The 14,594-nt window shown below is 38.3% G+C and overlaps 1 protein-coding gene across 4 annotated transcripts in view; it reads right to left on the bottom strand.

Moving 5' to 3' along the window:
* The window catches only part of PLCB4 (phospholipase C beta 4), a 165,850-nt gene that overhangs the window by 40,931 nt on the left and 110,325 nt on the right, over positions 1–14,594 (bottom strand). For all 4 annotated transcript variants that reach the window (XM_008058841.1, XM_008058842.1, XM_021712763.1 and 1 more), the window contains 3 exons: positions 8,249–8,351; positions 6,676–6,840; positions 3,954–4,158 (listed from right to left, as the gene is read on the bottom strand). In XM_008058841.1, the coding sequence (XP_008057032.1) occupies positions 3,954–4,158; positions 6,676–6,840; positions 8,249–8,351 (473 nt within the window). The remainder of the gene's footprint in view (positions 1–3,953; positions 4,159–6,675; positions 6,841–8,248; positions 8,352–14,594) is intronic.

Here is a 14,594-nt window from a genome sequence, read left to right as displayed (position 1 = left end):
CTAGAGTCTATAATACTGAGTGACCTCTCACAAAAACAAAGGTCCGAGTATCACATGTTTTCACTCATATAATGGACCTTGAACATCCAACCTAATACTATAAGAAAATGACTGACAGTAGTGGGAAACTATGGGGAAGGGAGGGAGATGGGATTAACGGTAGCAAATATCTGTCTGGGGATGGGGAAGCACCTCTTATCAATAGGGTGCCTGAATGAAACGTATTTGTATACCTAACCCTTAACTGTACCCCACAACATCATAATAAAAAAATATTGATTACAAAAAAAAAAGAATATAGCATCTATGAAGGAGAGAGGACAAAATGGCGTAGGTTTAAATGGTCAGGAAGTTCTAAGATTATTCCCCAAGAATGGCATCTTAATTAATAATGCTTCTTTTGGGAAAAAAAAAGAATGCTTCTTTTGGAAATAGTTGATATAAGAAACATCCAACTATCTGTGTAAAATGTTTGAAAAGCAGCCATGTCACAATTCTAGCAGAGTGAACAAGAAACAACCCTCTACACCCATGATGTATCTTTAATCATAAGGAAGGTAGAAAGGGGAAAAGAATAGATAAACAAAAGGGCCACATCATCTTCCCTTACATAAAATAGCCTGGTTGCAGAAAAGGAGACATATTCTATCGCTATAAAAGTCATAACCACAAGTAACACAAGGAACAAAGTGCTGAGAGTCTCATGAAACATAGCTGAGAGTGGCTTTTCAATATATTGTGGGTGCCCTAAAGATCCTGGAAGCACACTCTCCTGTTTGCTCTTCTCTCTACCTCTCAGTCACAATAAAAGAAACACAAACCATAAAACCCACTCAAAGCAATAGTGGGCAGGAAAAGAGAAATACTGACACTTGTTTAATTGTCATTAGCCCTGAAACTGTTTCCTGTCACCAACAGCAGGGACTACTAGTGATAAAGCTGTGTAATGGGTAGATACCATCATCAGTGGTGTTTGCGCCTGTAGACAATGCAGCAGAGACTCTGAGGACTGGAATTGACAAAGGACAGATGTCCCTTAGCACCCCATCTCAAACTTTTATTGGTATACGAGTGTGGGAACAAAAGAGAGGGCTGTTTTTCTTTATGTTCTATAGAAAAATTATATTGAAAACATTAAATTATGTCGTCTTGATTCATTCCTAGTCATCTCTCCCCTACATTTTTTACCATTTATTTTACATCAAAATTTAGTTTCTGACAGTTAAGAGACTTTATTGCTGTTCTTCAGCATAGAGACATTTTGTTGCTTAGAAACGAGAACTCTCCAGAAAGGGTTCACAAGCTCATGGTAGCCATCTCTGCTCTGATACTTCTTGGTGTGTTTTGGGAATTATTACACTAGAAAAAATGAGAAGGAGAAGGAGTTGCCCTCAAATCTCCTGCCTCTATTTCCTGAGGGGACAAGATAGAAAACTTCGATGTGTATCCTTAGCTAAATTTACAGCATACGCAAAATGTAATCCTATACAGCTGAAAAAAATATAAAATATTTCCTGATATAGGAACATATTCTCCATTAAGTGGAAAAAAAGATTTGTATGTACAGAAATATCCAACTTTATTAAAAATAAAACAAAAAAGAAATGAGATTGGAAGTACATGGTAGTTCTCTGTAGGTGGTAGATTTGTGGGTGATTCTTATTTTATTCTTTGTGCTCTCAGACCTCTCTCTGATCCCTATTTTAGTTATACTACCTTTTACAGAATAAACCTGCTATACATATTTGGGGAACAAAGTAATGATTCCACGCTATCTTTCTTGAGCTAAATGGAAAACTGATGATGTATACTGACACATTTCTTTTTCTTTCTTTAAAGAAAATGCTGAGTGTGATGGTACAAGTTCCATTTTGAACTTGTTCCTACAGAATTAACTGGAAATATCAGTATTCTAGGGAACACAGACTCTATGAATTTCCTACCCCACTGGTCTAGTACATAAATGTTTAGAACCGAATGTGTGAGGCTAGGTACACAGATGAAATACAGACACATTTTGTCTAAGTCAAGAGGCTGTAAAGAAGATCAGAAATTCAGAAGAAAACAGTTTTTTATATACTTCTTTTGTGATCATCAAGGAAGACCCTGGAACCTCATAATGTCTGCCCTGGTTTCTTGACATATAAAAGAGATGACCAGAGGATTTTGAATATATTTCTTGGAATGTCAAATCTGAAGTTAAGATGTCAACTGCAGAAGGCCATCACTGGTAACACAGGATAGAAATTTCAAATGCTTCTGATAAAAAGTGAGCAGCCACAATGACATGTTAGGAAAGAATACTTGAAGGATTATTATTAAAAAGATAAATTTGGCTCAATACTGACATACCAACATGGGTAATAAGCCACTTTATAAATATAGATATTTCTTCTACATATATCTCCCTATGCCCGTCATCTATTCTGAATGTCACACTTTTAGACTCTTTTTATGTAAAGTACTTGGCACAAAGCTCAACAAATGATTTCTTTCAATCAAGTGGCTTATTTCCCAGGAATGAATTATAGCGTTTTGCTTGAAATTTAACCCATGCGGAGGCAAAACTTTAAAATTTTCCATCATGTGGGTTTACACAGCTATTTCTAAAACGCACTGGGTATGACATACTCCTGCTTTCTAAGATCAGGTATGTGGAGCATGATTTCATTCGTCAACTGGTGCCTCGCAGCCGTCACTCTGCAGCAATGCAGGCAAGTTTCTGGGATTTGCCACGGGCTGCAGCTCCTAAGCCTCACTGCTGGTCTCCTGTCTCCTTTTCTGATCCACAACACTGACTCCTGTCCTCTTTCATGGGTTCTTACATCTGCTACTGTATGTTGTAGCTTCTAATGTGCTTCTTTTCTTTTAATGCAAGACCAAGGAGAAGGAGGAGGGAGCCTTGACTGCGAATTTTGTGACTGAAAAATATTCATGGCTCAATTTATTTTTGAACCTGCAATCAGGTGGTTAAAGTTGAGAACTAGTTGCAGAAAATTTGCCCTCCAGAGAGGCATGCATTACTAAAAACAAGCAACAAAATAGTCTCATATTCCCCAAACAAATTAGTGATGTGCTCCAGTATAATACAGGAAATATATCTATATCCATAGACACACACACACCCCTGCACTGACACATTGTTTAGGCTTGCTGTATCATGTACTGGAATGACAAGCACTTCACAAGAATGCTATGGGGGAGGCAGTATTATTATCTTCACTTTACAGAGGAGGAGATTAGCAGCTGAGAGGTCACATCCTATTCCCAAGGTCAAGTAGCCACTGGGGAGAGCGAAGATGTGAACCCTTGACTAATTTGATACAGTCGCTGCTATATTGTTTCCTTATGGTTCAACATCCTGACGATGTGGCAGATCTGTTTTCTTTGAATGTCCTTGTTTTAGGAAGTGATTATAAAAAGTTAATATGTTAGGGTAAAAGCAAAATCCTATGACTTGCTTCAGCTGGTGAGTATGCCCATTGATTACCTTTAAACTCATGTGGACTGATGAGTAGGATTTTTTATGAAATGGAACCTTCTTGTGGAATTGGAAGAAAATTCAGTCATGTCAACGGCTGAGTTCAATTGAAATCTCTTAGTGACACTAGTTGATAAGATAGCTATAGTTTCACCTTATTTATGTCTTCCCCCCCCACTTTGCTGGCGTGAATACATCTTTCACAAAACATGTTTGTAAACATTGATCAACAACATAAAATTCTAGTATTTTAAAATAAAAAAGGACTTTAATGATCATCATTCCTAACTACAAAAGCTGAGGTTATTATTTAACCTTGATGTCATCAAGATTACCAGAATTGGCAGAATTAGCAGGAATGGACATTAGCATTATCATCATTATTATTTTAAGAATGGGCAAAAAATTTTTTGTATTCTTGTAACTTAGGACCTCATCTATCTCATATTCTGTACTCAAATGTTTATCTTACCTCCAAATCCATCAGGCACGTATGTTTTAAGAACAATATTGCAGAAGATTGTCGGCAGCGATAATGGTTTATTTCCCTCATTTCGAAGGGAAATGTGTCGATATCCTGCTTGTAGGCCATCCAATGGGAGGATCCTCTGGCCAATCAGCTTGTTGTTGTCATCATACACTGCTATTCTCAAGACAGCCAGATCTGGCAGGATCACCTGTAAACAAAGAACAGGACTTTTCATTGATTTTGGTAATGCTGCTCTCAAGAATCATGACTCTAGGAATCTGGACGAAATCCATATGGCTCTTAAATGCTTATTTTTGGTGAAAATAAGCTATATGAATTTGCATTCCTAAAGGACACTGTGGAAGCTACAATGTCCAAGATACTGAGAAAGGCAATTGGAACGTGTTTCTTGGAAATTATCTCATCAGAAAAGTTAGGTCAGGTGGATGTTGAAGAGGACTACTCCAATCCTTGTCATCTTTCACCATAACCACCCATTTAATGGGTGCGAAAAAGGAGACCTGAGAAATAAATTAACTTTCATCAATTCCAGAGATTGTCAGTGACAGAGTGGGCCTGGAACATGGGGCTTTTAAGTTCTAATCCTGTGATCTGTCTACTACCTGGGCTTCTTCTAACACCTATGTCTGCCTGTTTTGAAGAATATAGAAAGTATCTTTGAAGAAGTGCATCATGTATAAAAATTTATATTTTTATATATAAATTTGGATTCTTCTTGTTTCTTGACCTCCTCAGTTTTCAGCACATTTTAGGATATTAAATAGAATAAGATGAGGTAGCTAGAAAGAATAATATATTTTGATTCCAAGACATCTACTCCTGCCATCCCCAAACTGAATATCTAAACACAGAATATGAGTTCAGATGGCAGAATCCTTTTTCAGATACAAAGTAGTAACATGACAAGAGAATATCCAGTGTGTTTAATCAAGGGAAGCCTTTCTTTTTTTTTTTTTTTTTTTTTTTTGAGTTGGAGTCTCACTCTGTCGCCCAGACTGGAGTGCAGTGGCCGCTCCCGGCCACCGCAGCCTCGACCTGCTGGGCTCCGGTGATCCTTCCGCCTCAGCCTTCCGAGTAGCCGGAATTACAGGCATGTGCTACCACGCCCGGCTGATTTTTTGATTTATTGTAGAGATGAGGTCTCGCTGCCCAGGCGGGTCTCGAACCCGCGGACTCATGCAATCCACTCACCTCAGCCTCCCAAAGGCGCGGGATTACAGGCTGAGCCACCGAGCCCGGCAAGGGAAGCCTTTCTATTGGCTAAGACCTTGGCTGATCTGGGTACTGTGTCTAAGGCCAGACAATGGATTGGTTGCTTGTTTACATCCAGAGGCTCTAACTGAATTCCAACTTCATGAAGAGGAAGAGGAGAGACATCAAGCTAACCCTCAGCCACCATTCCTCACTCTTGTTCCTGCTATGGTGAATGGGAGGCTTGGGTTTTACCACCACTCTTGGCTTGTGTGATTGGTGAACAAGTAAATCAACAATAACAAGAAATAAAACAAAGTTAAAGCATTTTATATCAATGAAAAAAGTTATCTTCTGAAAAACACAAAAGGATCTAGAACTGGCATTTTGTTTCTGGAGTCAGAACTATTACATACAAAAACTAAGCTAGACATTTCCTTATTTATTAAAAAACAAATGTCTGGGTCAACTCTCCAGATTTTTAGAAACGTGTATAGACATTATTTGTTATGCAAAGAATGCTGGCCATACTGGTAAAAGATTCAGCTATAACAAATTGGAAAAAGAGTAGGGAAGAAAAAAAGACAAATCACCACTGTGTATGCAATTTACACCACAAGAGGAGAGAAAGCATTGGTGGAGGTTGTCCAGATAACAGTATTCACATCCCAGGATGAACCTAAATTTCAAAATAATATGCTTATCAGACCTATACTGATTTCCCTTAATTTAGTTTCTGTAAGCCAGTTACTGTATTCTGAAATGCATAATTCCTATTTTGTTAAGACAAGAATATGTTTATTGGTGTTTCATGGAACAGAGCCAGCTGTAAAACTTGTACCTTAAAAAAACTACTATGAGTGAAAAACAGACATTCTTGGAGACAGCACTTCCAATACATGCATTTTCGATGCTTCTTCAATTGACAAAAGAGAAACAAAGGGAAAAATGATTAAGAGATTAAAAATTGAAACCTTAGAGGGAATGATTGTGATTGTTCTTAGGCTCTAACATAGTATTGGGAGAATAAAGTAAAACACTGACAACAGCATGCAAAGTATACCTGTGAGTAGTAAGAGGTGCCACACTCTCTAGAGGAACAGAATCATACCAACTGAGCCATGTAATGACATTTATTGAGCTTAGTTTTGAGTGTTCCATCTTGACTGACCAATTGGCTAAAGGAATAGTACAAGTTACCAGTAACTGTCAGCGCCTTGAAGAACTCTCCCATGTACAATGGCATCCACCAGAGAGAACATATTCCAGAAAGTGGCAACCCTAGAGCCTAGAAACTACCCACATAGGGCATGGTCTCCTCCAAGGAGAGCAGAACCAAAAGGAAGGCAGGCCAAACAGAGCCTAAAATCCCATGACAGTTATAGATGTTATCCATTGGGAGAAGGGAAAATGAAGACTTCTAAATAACTGCCCCTGGATCTTGTAGTGTATTTGCACTAAAAGATGACTCCCCAGTTGTTAGAGTGAGTCTGACATGCTGAGATTGCCCTACCTTCCGAAATACAAATGACTCTTCATTGTAAACTGGATTGAGTCCATTGTTCATGACCATGCGAGTTCGGAATTCCTTACGTATTGTGTCGGTGGGTAACCCATACATATCCACTTCTACATAGGTGCCAATTTTCTTATCTGATAAGAACTGACCTGATATGACCTGCAGCAACACAAAAATAGGATGACAGAGAAGTGAACTCTGTGTAAGCATCAGTAGCCAGGAATAAGCAGGAAGTAAGAAATTCTGTTTATTTTAGGGAATTTCAGTTATCTATGGAAATAATGCATTCATCCCTCATTAAACCGAAACTTTATTGAGTAACTACTATATACAAATAAAAATCTGTTCTAGGTAGAGGTTTCACCTTCTAGAACTGTCTAGAAAAAGAACAAGGAAAATATACATGAATCATAGTACAAAGAGATATTGTCTTTCTCTTACCTAAGTGTTCACACCTACGAAATGAAGTGATGGATTTAGGTATGCCCTAAAATCCCTTCACAGCTCTGACATTCCATCATGCTATATTTACTCATAAATTCTTTTAAAAGTCTTGAAAAGAGACACACAGAGAGAAAATCAATGCTAGAAAGCCACTACACTCCAGTCTGGGTGACAAAGTGAGACTCCAACTCAAAAAAAAAAAAGTGTGTGTTATTCATGACTGATATTGACACTGGTCAGCTATGACAGTTACATATTTGGAAAGACCAATGTCTATAAAGCTATGGAGAAATTACTTTTACATTTTCTTTTCAAATGACTATAACCACTTATTAGTTTTTTTTTTTTCCTCACATTGCTTATTAGCTAATAATGTGAAGTAGCTTTTTTGGAGGTAAAATTAACATACAACAAACTGTACATATTTAAAGTGTACAACTAGATCAGCTTTGATATATGAGTACATCTGTGAAACTATCACAATTAAGATAACAAACATTCCCAACATCCCCCAAAAGTTTCTTTTTTCCTTTTGTAATCCATTCTTCTCTCCATTTCTAACCAGATTTATTTTCTGCTGCTATAGTTTGCATTTTCTAGAATTCTATGTAAATGGAATCATATAGTATGTACTTTTTTTTTTTTTTTTTGAGTTGGAGTCTCACTCAGTCGCCCAGACTGGAGTGCAGTGGCCACTCCCGGCCACCGCAGCCTCGCCAGATGGGGTCCGGCGATCCTTCCGCCTCAGCCTTCTGAGTAGCCGGAATTACAGGCATGCGCTACCACGCCCGGCTGATTTTTAGATTTATTGTAGAGATGAGGTCTTGCTGCCCAGGCGGGTCTCGAACCCGCGGGCTCAGGCAATCCACTCACCTCAGCCTCCCAAAGGCACGAGATTACAGGTTGAGCCACCGAGCCCGGCGAGTATGTACTTTTTTGATGGTATCTTTCACTTAAAGTAATTAACAATCTTACTAGTGAAAACATTTAAAAGGAGGAGAGATTTAAAGTCAAAGTTGTGAGAAGCATATGAATCTTGTAACTTGACATTAAATATTTTGATTGTGATTTGTTTCCAGGATCATTTAAATACACATGTGTATGTGATGAGCAGGGGCCTTACCTGCACCGAGCAAGTGGCTGCAATAACCCCATCAACTGGTGTTTCAGAGAAGGGATCAAATGTTCGATCAGGCCGCCTCATGAAATCTGGTTTGAGAAGGTACCTGGTTGAACAAAAGTACAGGAGCTTATTGTATTAGCACCTCTAACAAAGATGAAAACTCTGAAACACTGAATAATGCTTCCATTCTCCATCTGCAGTTTAGGAGCCAGGTTTATACGCAGAGGGTTCTAAAGATTGAAGAGAAGGTTCTTGCCCTTAGCAGGAGGGAGGAAAGAAAGTTCTCTTGATCTCAGGGTCTCTGACATCCAGGACTTCCTGGTGTTATCGTCTTCTCTTGAACATTTTATGCCTTGGTCTCCTTTAAATATTTAAAAAAAATATATATACACAAAATAAAATTCAAAGAATAATAATGAAAAAACAATTACATTTGCTATAGTTGTACAAAATATTTAAAATATAGTACTGGACTTTGTTATTCATTGTGGTTTTTTTTTTTTTTGAGTTGGAGTCTCACTCTGTCACCCCGACTGGAGTGAAGTGGCCGCTCCCGGCTTCCGCAGCCTCAACCTGCTGGGCTCCGGCGATCCTTCCACCTCAGCCTTCCAAGTAGCTGGAATTACAGGCATGCGCTACCACACCCGGCTGATTTTTTTATTTATTGTAGAGATGAGGTCTCGCTGCCCAGGCGGGTCTCGAACCCGCGGGCTCAGGCAATCCACTCACCTCAGCCTTCCAAAGGCACGGGATTACAGGCTGAGCCACTGAGCCCAGCTTCATTGTATTTTTATTAATGCATTAAATTATGAATTATAATGGTGAGTCTGATAATGACCATCATTTCAAAGTACTAATGTGCACAAAAATATTTTGAGAAGTCTGTAACAACAGGAATGAGATATGAAGCTACCTATGAGTCACAGGTACTGCTAATATGACTATGGATTGTTGTCTATATTTATAATCAAGGGAAATGTGACATTTCAGTTAGAGGTAGGTAAAAATAAAGATTACTGACTTCTCCATTTCTAGTAGAAGCAATTTGGCAAGAAAATGAAATAAAAACATCTAGATTGTAAACAAAAAAAAATCTATTTCTGTTTACAGATGACATGATCTCATAAATTAAAAAAACCCTAAGGGATTCACTAAAAAAATTATTCACACTAATGAATGAATTCAGCACTACTGCAAGACACAAGATAAATATATACAAATTCAATAGTATTTCTATGCAATGGCAATGAACAATCAAAAAATGAAATTAAGAAAACAATTCAATTCATGATAGTAACCAAAAGAATAAAATATATACAATAAATTTAACAAAATACATATACTTTGAAAACTACAAAATACTGTTGAAAAAAATTAAAGATCTAAATAAATGGGAAGACATCTTGTGTTCCTGGGTTGGAAGACCATATTGTTAAGATGTGAAGACTTTCTAAATTAATATATGGATTTAATGCATTCTCTATCAAAATCCCAGCTGGCTTCCTGGTAGAAATTGACAAGTCGATCCTAAATTCATATGAAAACTCAAGGAACCAAGAATAGCCCAAACAATTTTGAAAAAGAAGAACGCAGTGGGAAGTCTCACACTTCTTGATTTCAAAACTCATTACAAAGCAGCAGTAATCAAGACAGTCTGTTACTAGCAAAAGGATAGACATATAAATTAATGAGACAGAATTGAAACTCCAAAAATAAATCCATGCATCTGTGGTCAACAGATTTTGTGACAAAAATGTCAAGAACAATCAATGGGTGAAAGAATGGTCTTTAAATGAATGATGCTAGGATAACTGGTTAGCCACGTGCAAAATATTAAATAAGTAAAACTGGACTGTTACTTTACACTATATTAAAAAAATTAGCTCAAAACGGATCAAACAATTAAATGTAAGAGTCAAAACACTAAAAACAAAAGAAAATACAAGGAAATATCTTCATGACCATAAATTTGGCAATGAATTAAACATAACAACAAAAGCACAAGCAACAAGATAAAAAAAATGGATAAATTAGACTTCCTCACAAAACTTTTTGTGCTTCAAAGGATACTATCAAGAAAGTAAAAAGGCAAACCACAGAATAGGAAAAAAAAATGGAAATCATATATGTGATAAGAGGCTTGTATATGGAAGCTATAAAGAACAAATAACCCAGTTTTTGAAATGGGCAAATGATTTGAATAGACATTTCTTTAAATAAAATATATAAACAACCAATAAGCACATGAAAAGATGCTTAACACCATTAATCATCAGGGAAGTACAAATCAAAACCACAGTGAGATACCACTACACACCCTAGGATGACTATAACAAAAAAGACAGGTAATAAAAAGTGTTAGCAAAGATGTGGAGAAATTAGAACCCTCATATGCTACTAATAGGAATATTTTTTAAAAATCCCTTCTAAAAAACTTGTTAGATATGAGTATAGAGTATAAAAAACTTGTTAGATCTGAGCATAGAGAGAAAAAATCCACACTGCCATAAGAGTAATGAAAAAGAATCAAAATTTAGGGAAATCAAATCTCTCATTTTCTCTAGGAATACAACTTTTGTTAATTTCAAGTTTAGATGACATCAAATTTATTGTTTCTTTTAAAAAACAACCAAAAAGGCATATCTATTTCCTTAAAGTTTCTTTTTTCTTTTTTGAGTTGAAGTCTCACTCTGTCACCTAGACTGGAATACAGTAGTGGCATGCTTCCAGTCACTGTAGCCTCAACCTGCTGGGCTCCGGCAATCCTTCCACCGCAGCCTTCCAAGTAGCTGAAACTACAGGCATGCTACCATGCTACCATGCCCGGCTAATTTTTGATTTACTGTAGAGACGGGGTCTCGCCAAGTTGCCTGGGTGAGTCTCGAACCTGCAGGCTCAGGCAATCCACTTGCCTCGGCCTCCCAAAGTGCTGGGATTACAGGTTGAGCCACCAAGCCTGGCCTCCTTAAAGTTTAATGCCATTTTTTAAAACTTTTGAAGAAGCTACCATTTATTACTATCTTCAAAGTCTGAAAAAAAAAAGCAGTGTTAAAAAAAACCCACATTTGATAACCCCCCCAAACTCCTTAAGCAACAAGACTAATTTTTTAAAATCAAGGATATAGAGAGTTTACACAATTATTCAAATATTAAAGGTGATTGTGAATATTATCCTTTCTCTAGGAAACTTCAACCTAAATAAACTATTTATTAATTATAAAAGCTATTTAATTATATGGAAGAGACTATTGTCTGTATTCACAGAGTTTTACATTTGGACCTTTTTTGTAGCTAGTGTTGGCAACAAGAACAAATGAGAGGGGATGCAAAAATACCCAGAATTTATTAAAAATTGTGTATTTATTTGTACATGTTTAAATTTCAATCATCTTCTAAGTACTCTTTGTTTGATGCAGTACACCTATTGAGATGCTTTTTCCACTACTCAAACAGTTTTGAGTTTGTCAGTTTTGATGCTTTTTAGTTCTTCTGCTGCTTTTGTTTCACCTCTTCCACATTGGCAAAATGTTTCCCTTTGAGAACTTTTCTCATCCAGGGAAAGAAATAAAGTCACTTGGGGTGAGATAGGGAAAATAGGGAGGGTGGGGCCTGCGGGTCATGCTGGTTTTGGTCAAAAACTGCTGAACACTCTGCACAGTATGGGCAGCTAAGTTGTTATGGTGGAAGAACCAGTTACAGATTTGCCATGACTGAGGATGTTTCTTTCACAACACAGCCTCTCGCAACAACGCTAGGTGGTACACTGATGGCAATGGACTCCTAGAACACATACCTAGCAGGGGAATCCTGTACTACAAGGGGTCCACCCTTCAAAAAATAATTCTGGTTTTTTTGGGGGGTCCTTTCTCATATGATGATACAAGGAAAGCTAAAGAGTTAAGCTGGAAAATAGATGAGTAACTACAATATCACACATGCTTCTCCAAGGGAAACCCACCAGCTTTGTCTGGAAGGGTAACTGACACAGAGTTAGAAAAGGTGATAAATGGTGTTTCTTCCTCTCATCGGATGGCAGCATTTGGACCCCAACTGTGTGAAATGAGGGGATTCTGCCTTCTGAGGAAGGTAGGGACTTGGATGAACACAGGACTGGAGTCATCTTTCCAGAACAGAATCTCCTTGAGCAGTGGCTGCTGGGAGGTTCTACACTCCCCACAGTCATTTCTTAAGGGTCAGGAGCCTCTTTGCACCACCAAAAATAAGGAACATAACACTGCTGATCTCTCAGTGCCAAATAAATTTGTACTCATCACCCCTTCTAATCTGTGAGAGAGTAAATTGATCCAAAATACGAAATGCCAGAGGCAAAAGGGCAAGAAGCCTAAGTCCAATTCTCCAAAGTAGGTGGGCTCCAGTGCAATGTGTGCATTCTATATACTTGAAGAGTAACACAGAGCATGTAGAAGCTTGGTAGGCCATCAGTGATCTGGAATAGGACACTTAGCAAGTTTGTCTTGGAAAAGCATCTGTTCTGAACTCAAGGTGGCCTAAGGAAGCACCAGAGGTTGACACTCACTTCCCTAGTGGCTGTGCAGGCCTAGGAACCCTAGGCACTAATGGGGAAGCTGAAGCCAGAGTCTTGTGTCAGAGCTGGATGTATGGGTGTGCTAACTGTGCAGCTGTAAAGGGCCTCACAATTAGAAGGGTCCCATGCTTGGTGTAACACTCTGCAGCCACCATCTTAAAATTCTCGACCATTTGTGAACAGGAGCCCTTTATTTTCATTTTGGATTTGGCCTTGCAGATTACATAGCTGGTCCATTTTGTGCCTTTTAGTACAGAAAATGCACTCATTCCAAGCATCTGGGTCTGTGAAGTGGACACTGGCAAAGGCCAAAGTCAATGACAAGGGAAGGATCCAGGGATTCTCTGTGGACTGTGTAGGACCTCAAAAGGCAAGGGAGGGAGAGAAGGGTCACCAGCCAGGCGGGTGGACAGGAGCCCCAAGAATCAGAAAATGGAGGTTGTAAGGAAGTACATCCCATTTCATCACACCTAAAGATGGCATCAATCGTCCAAGGTGCCATTATTTTGTTTAGTGGCAAGAAAGCAAAAATGACTGCGATTATAACTGTAAGGTGCCATGGATTTTAAGGGTGGGGTTTTTCCTTAAACAAATTTAGCAGGATTCTTTTTCAAACTGGATTCCACAATGCCAGTGAGGGAAGTCCAAGGTTGGATCTAGTCAGAAAGGACTATGTTTTAGATAAGGGGGAGAAAGTCTTTGGTCAGTTTCCCACCTTGTTCAAAGAAAGATACATTCTTCTTTCTTCTGAACACACACAAACCATGTGTGGCAGGTGGCTAGTGTCATTTTATCAAGCACATAATTGAGGTTCTAAGTCTAACACACCTACTCACGGCAGCACAGCTTGGACTCAGAGAAACCGGGAGCTGCATTCAAACCCAGGTCTTCAGACTCCTAGCCTAGGGCTTTTATCCCCAGACCAGAGCTGCCCTCCTGGGGCCTCATTGCTTCAGCCCACCACAGATGGGGGAGATCTATGGAACAATTTATGTGCAAAAGTTCCTGGTTATGAACACTTGGCATGAAATAAAAAAATAGCTTTAATGAGATTCTGAAATATAATTCAGACCTTTTTCCTCTTTAACTACATAATTTTTATTTCTTTCAAAGAGCACAGTGAAGGAAAATGCAGTATATGCTCCAGATATCCAAGGGGTGGGTGATTCAGGTCATAGTTTGGTCACCATGTAACTATGATGGCAGAGAACATCTGTCATCAGGCAGGCAGAGGGAGGGCGTGTACACTTTGAAGAGCCACTCCTAACCCACAACTGCTGAAAAATTGTATTTAGACTGTTTTTGGTGATGAAAATTAAGATAACCAATGAGGTGAGCTGCCATAAAGAGGTTCCTAACAGTAGCATCATGAGATGACATAGCATTTCATTGGATTGTTCTGGAGGCCTTTGGGCAGTGGTCTGGGATTATTTCATTGTAGTGCTGCTTGGGGATGAATACAAGGGGACAAAATGGCCACACAGTTTTTTTCATCTCTGTAGAATTATAACTTCATATTTTCCTTGGACCTTTCAGTGTTTCAGTGGAATGAACATTTCTCTTCTTGGTTCACAGATTTTAAAGTGTTCAGTAAACCAGAACAATATTCACAACATTATTCTTTGATAACTGCCATTTACAAGACATGCAAAAAAATCAATAGAGAAGAAAGGTTTATTCCCAGTTGAATTAACTTCATCTTGACTCCCACAACTTCACTGTATATGAAATTAACTTCATTTCTATACTTATCCTACGTAAAATACACATTTTGAATGCCTATGTCTCTAGTTAATGTCC

Source organism: Carlito syrichta, unplaced genomic scaffold, assembly GCF_000164805.1.
Source record: "Carlito syrichta isolate Samal-C Ts95f unplaced genomic scaffold, Tarsius_syrichta-2.0.1 Scaffold303642, whole genome shotgun sequence".
Lineage (NCBI taxonomy): Eukaryota > Metazoa > Chordata > Mammalia > Primates > Tarsiidae > Carlito > Carlito syrichta.
Note: the sequence above shows the minus strand (reverse complement) of the source record. Positions and strands in the feature narration are given on the sequence as shown.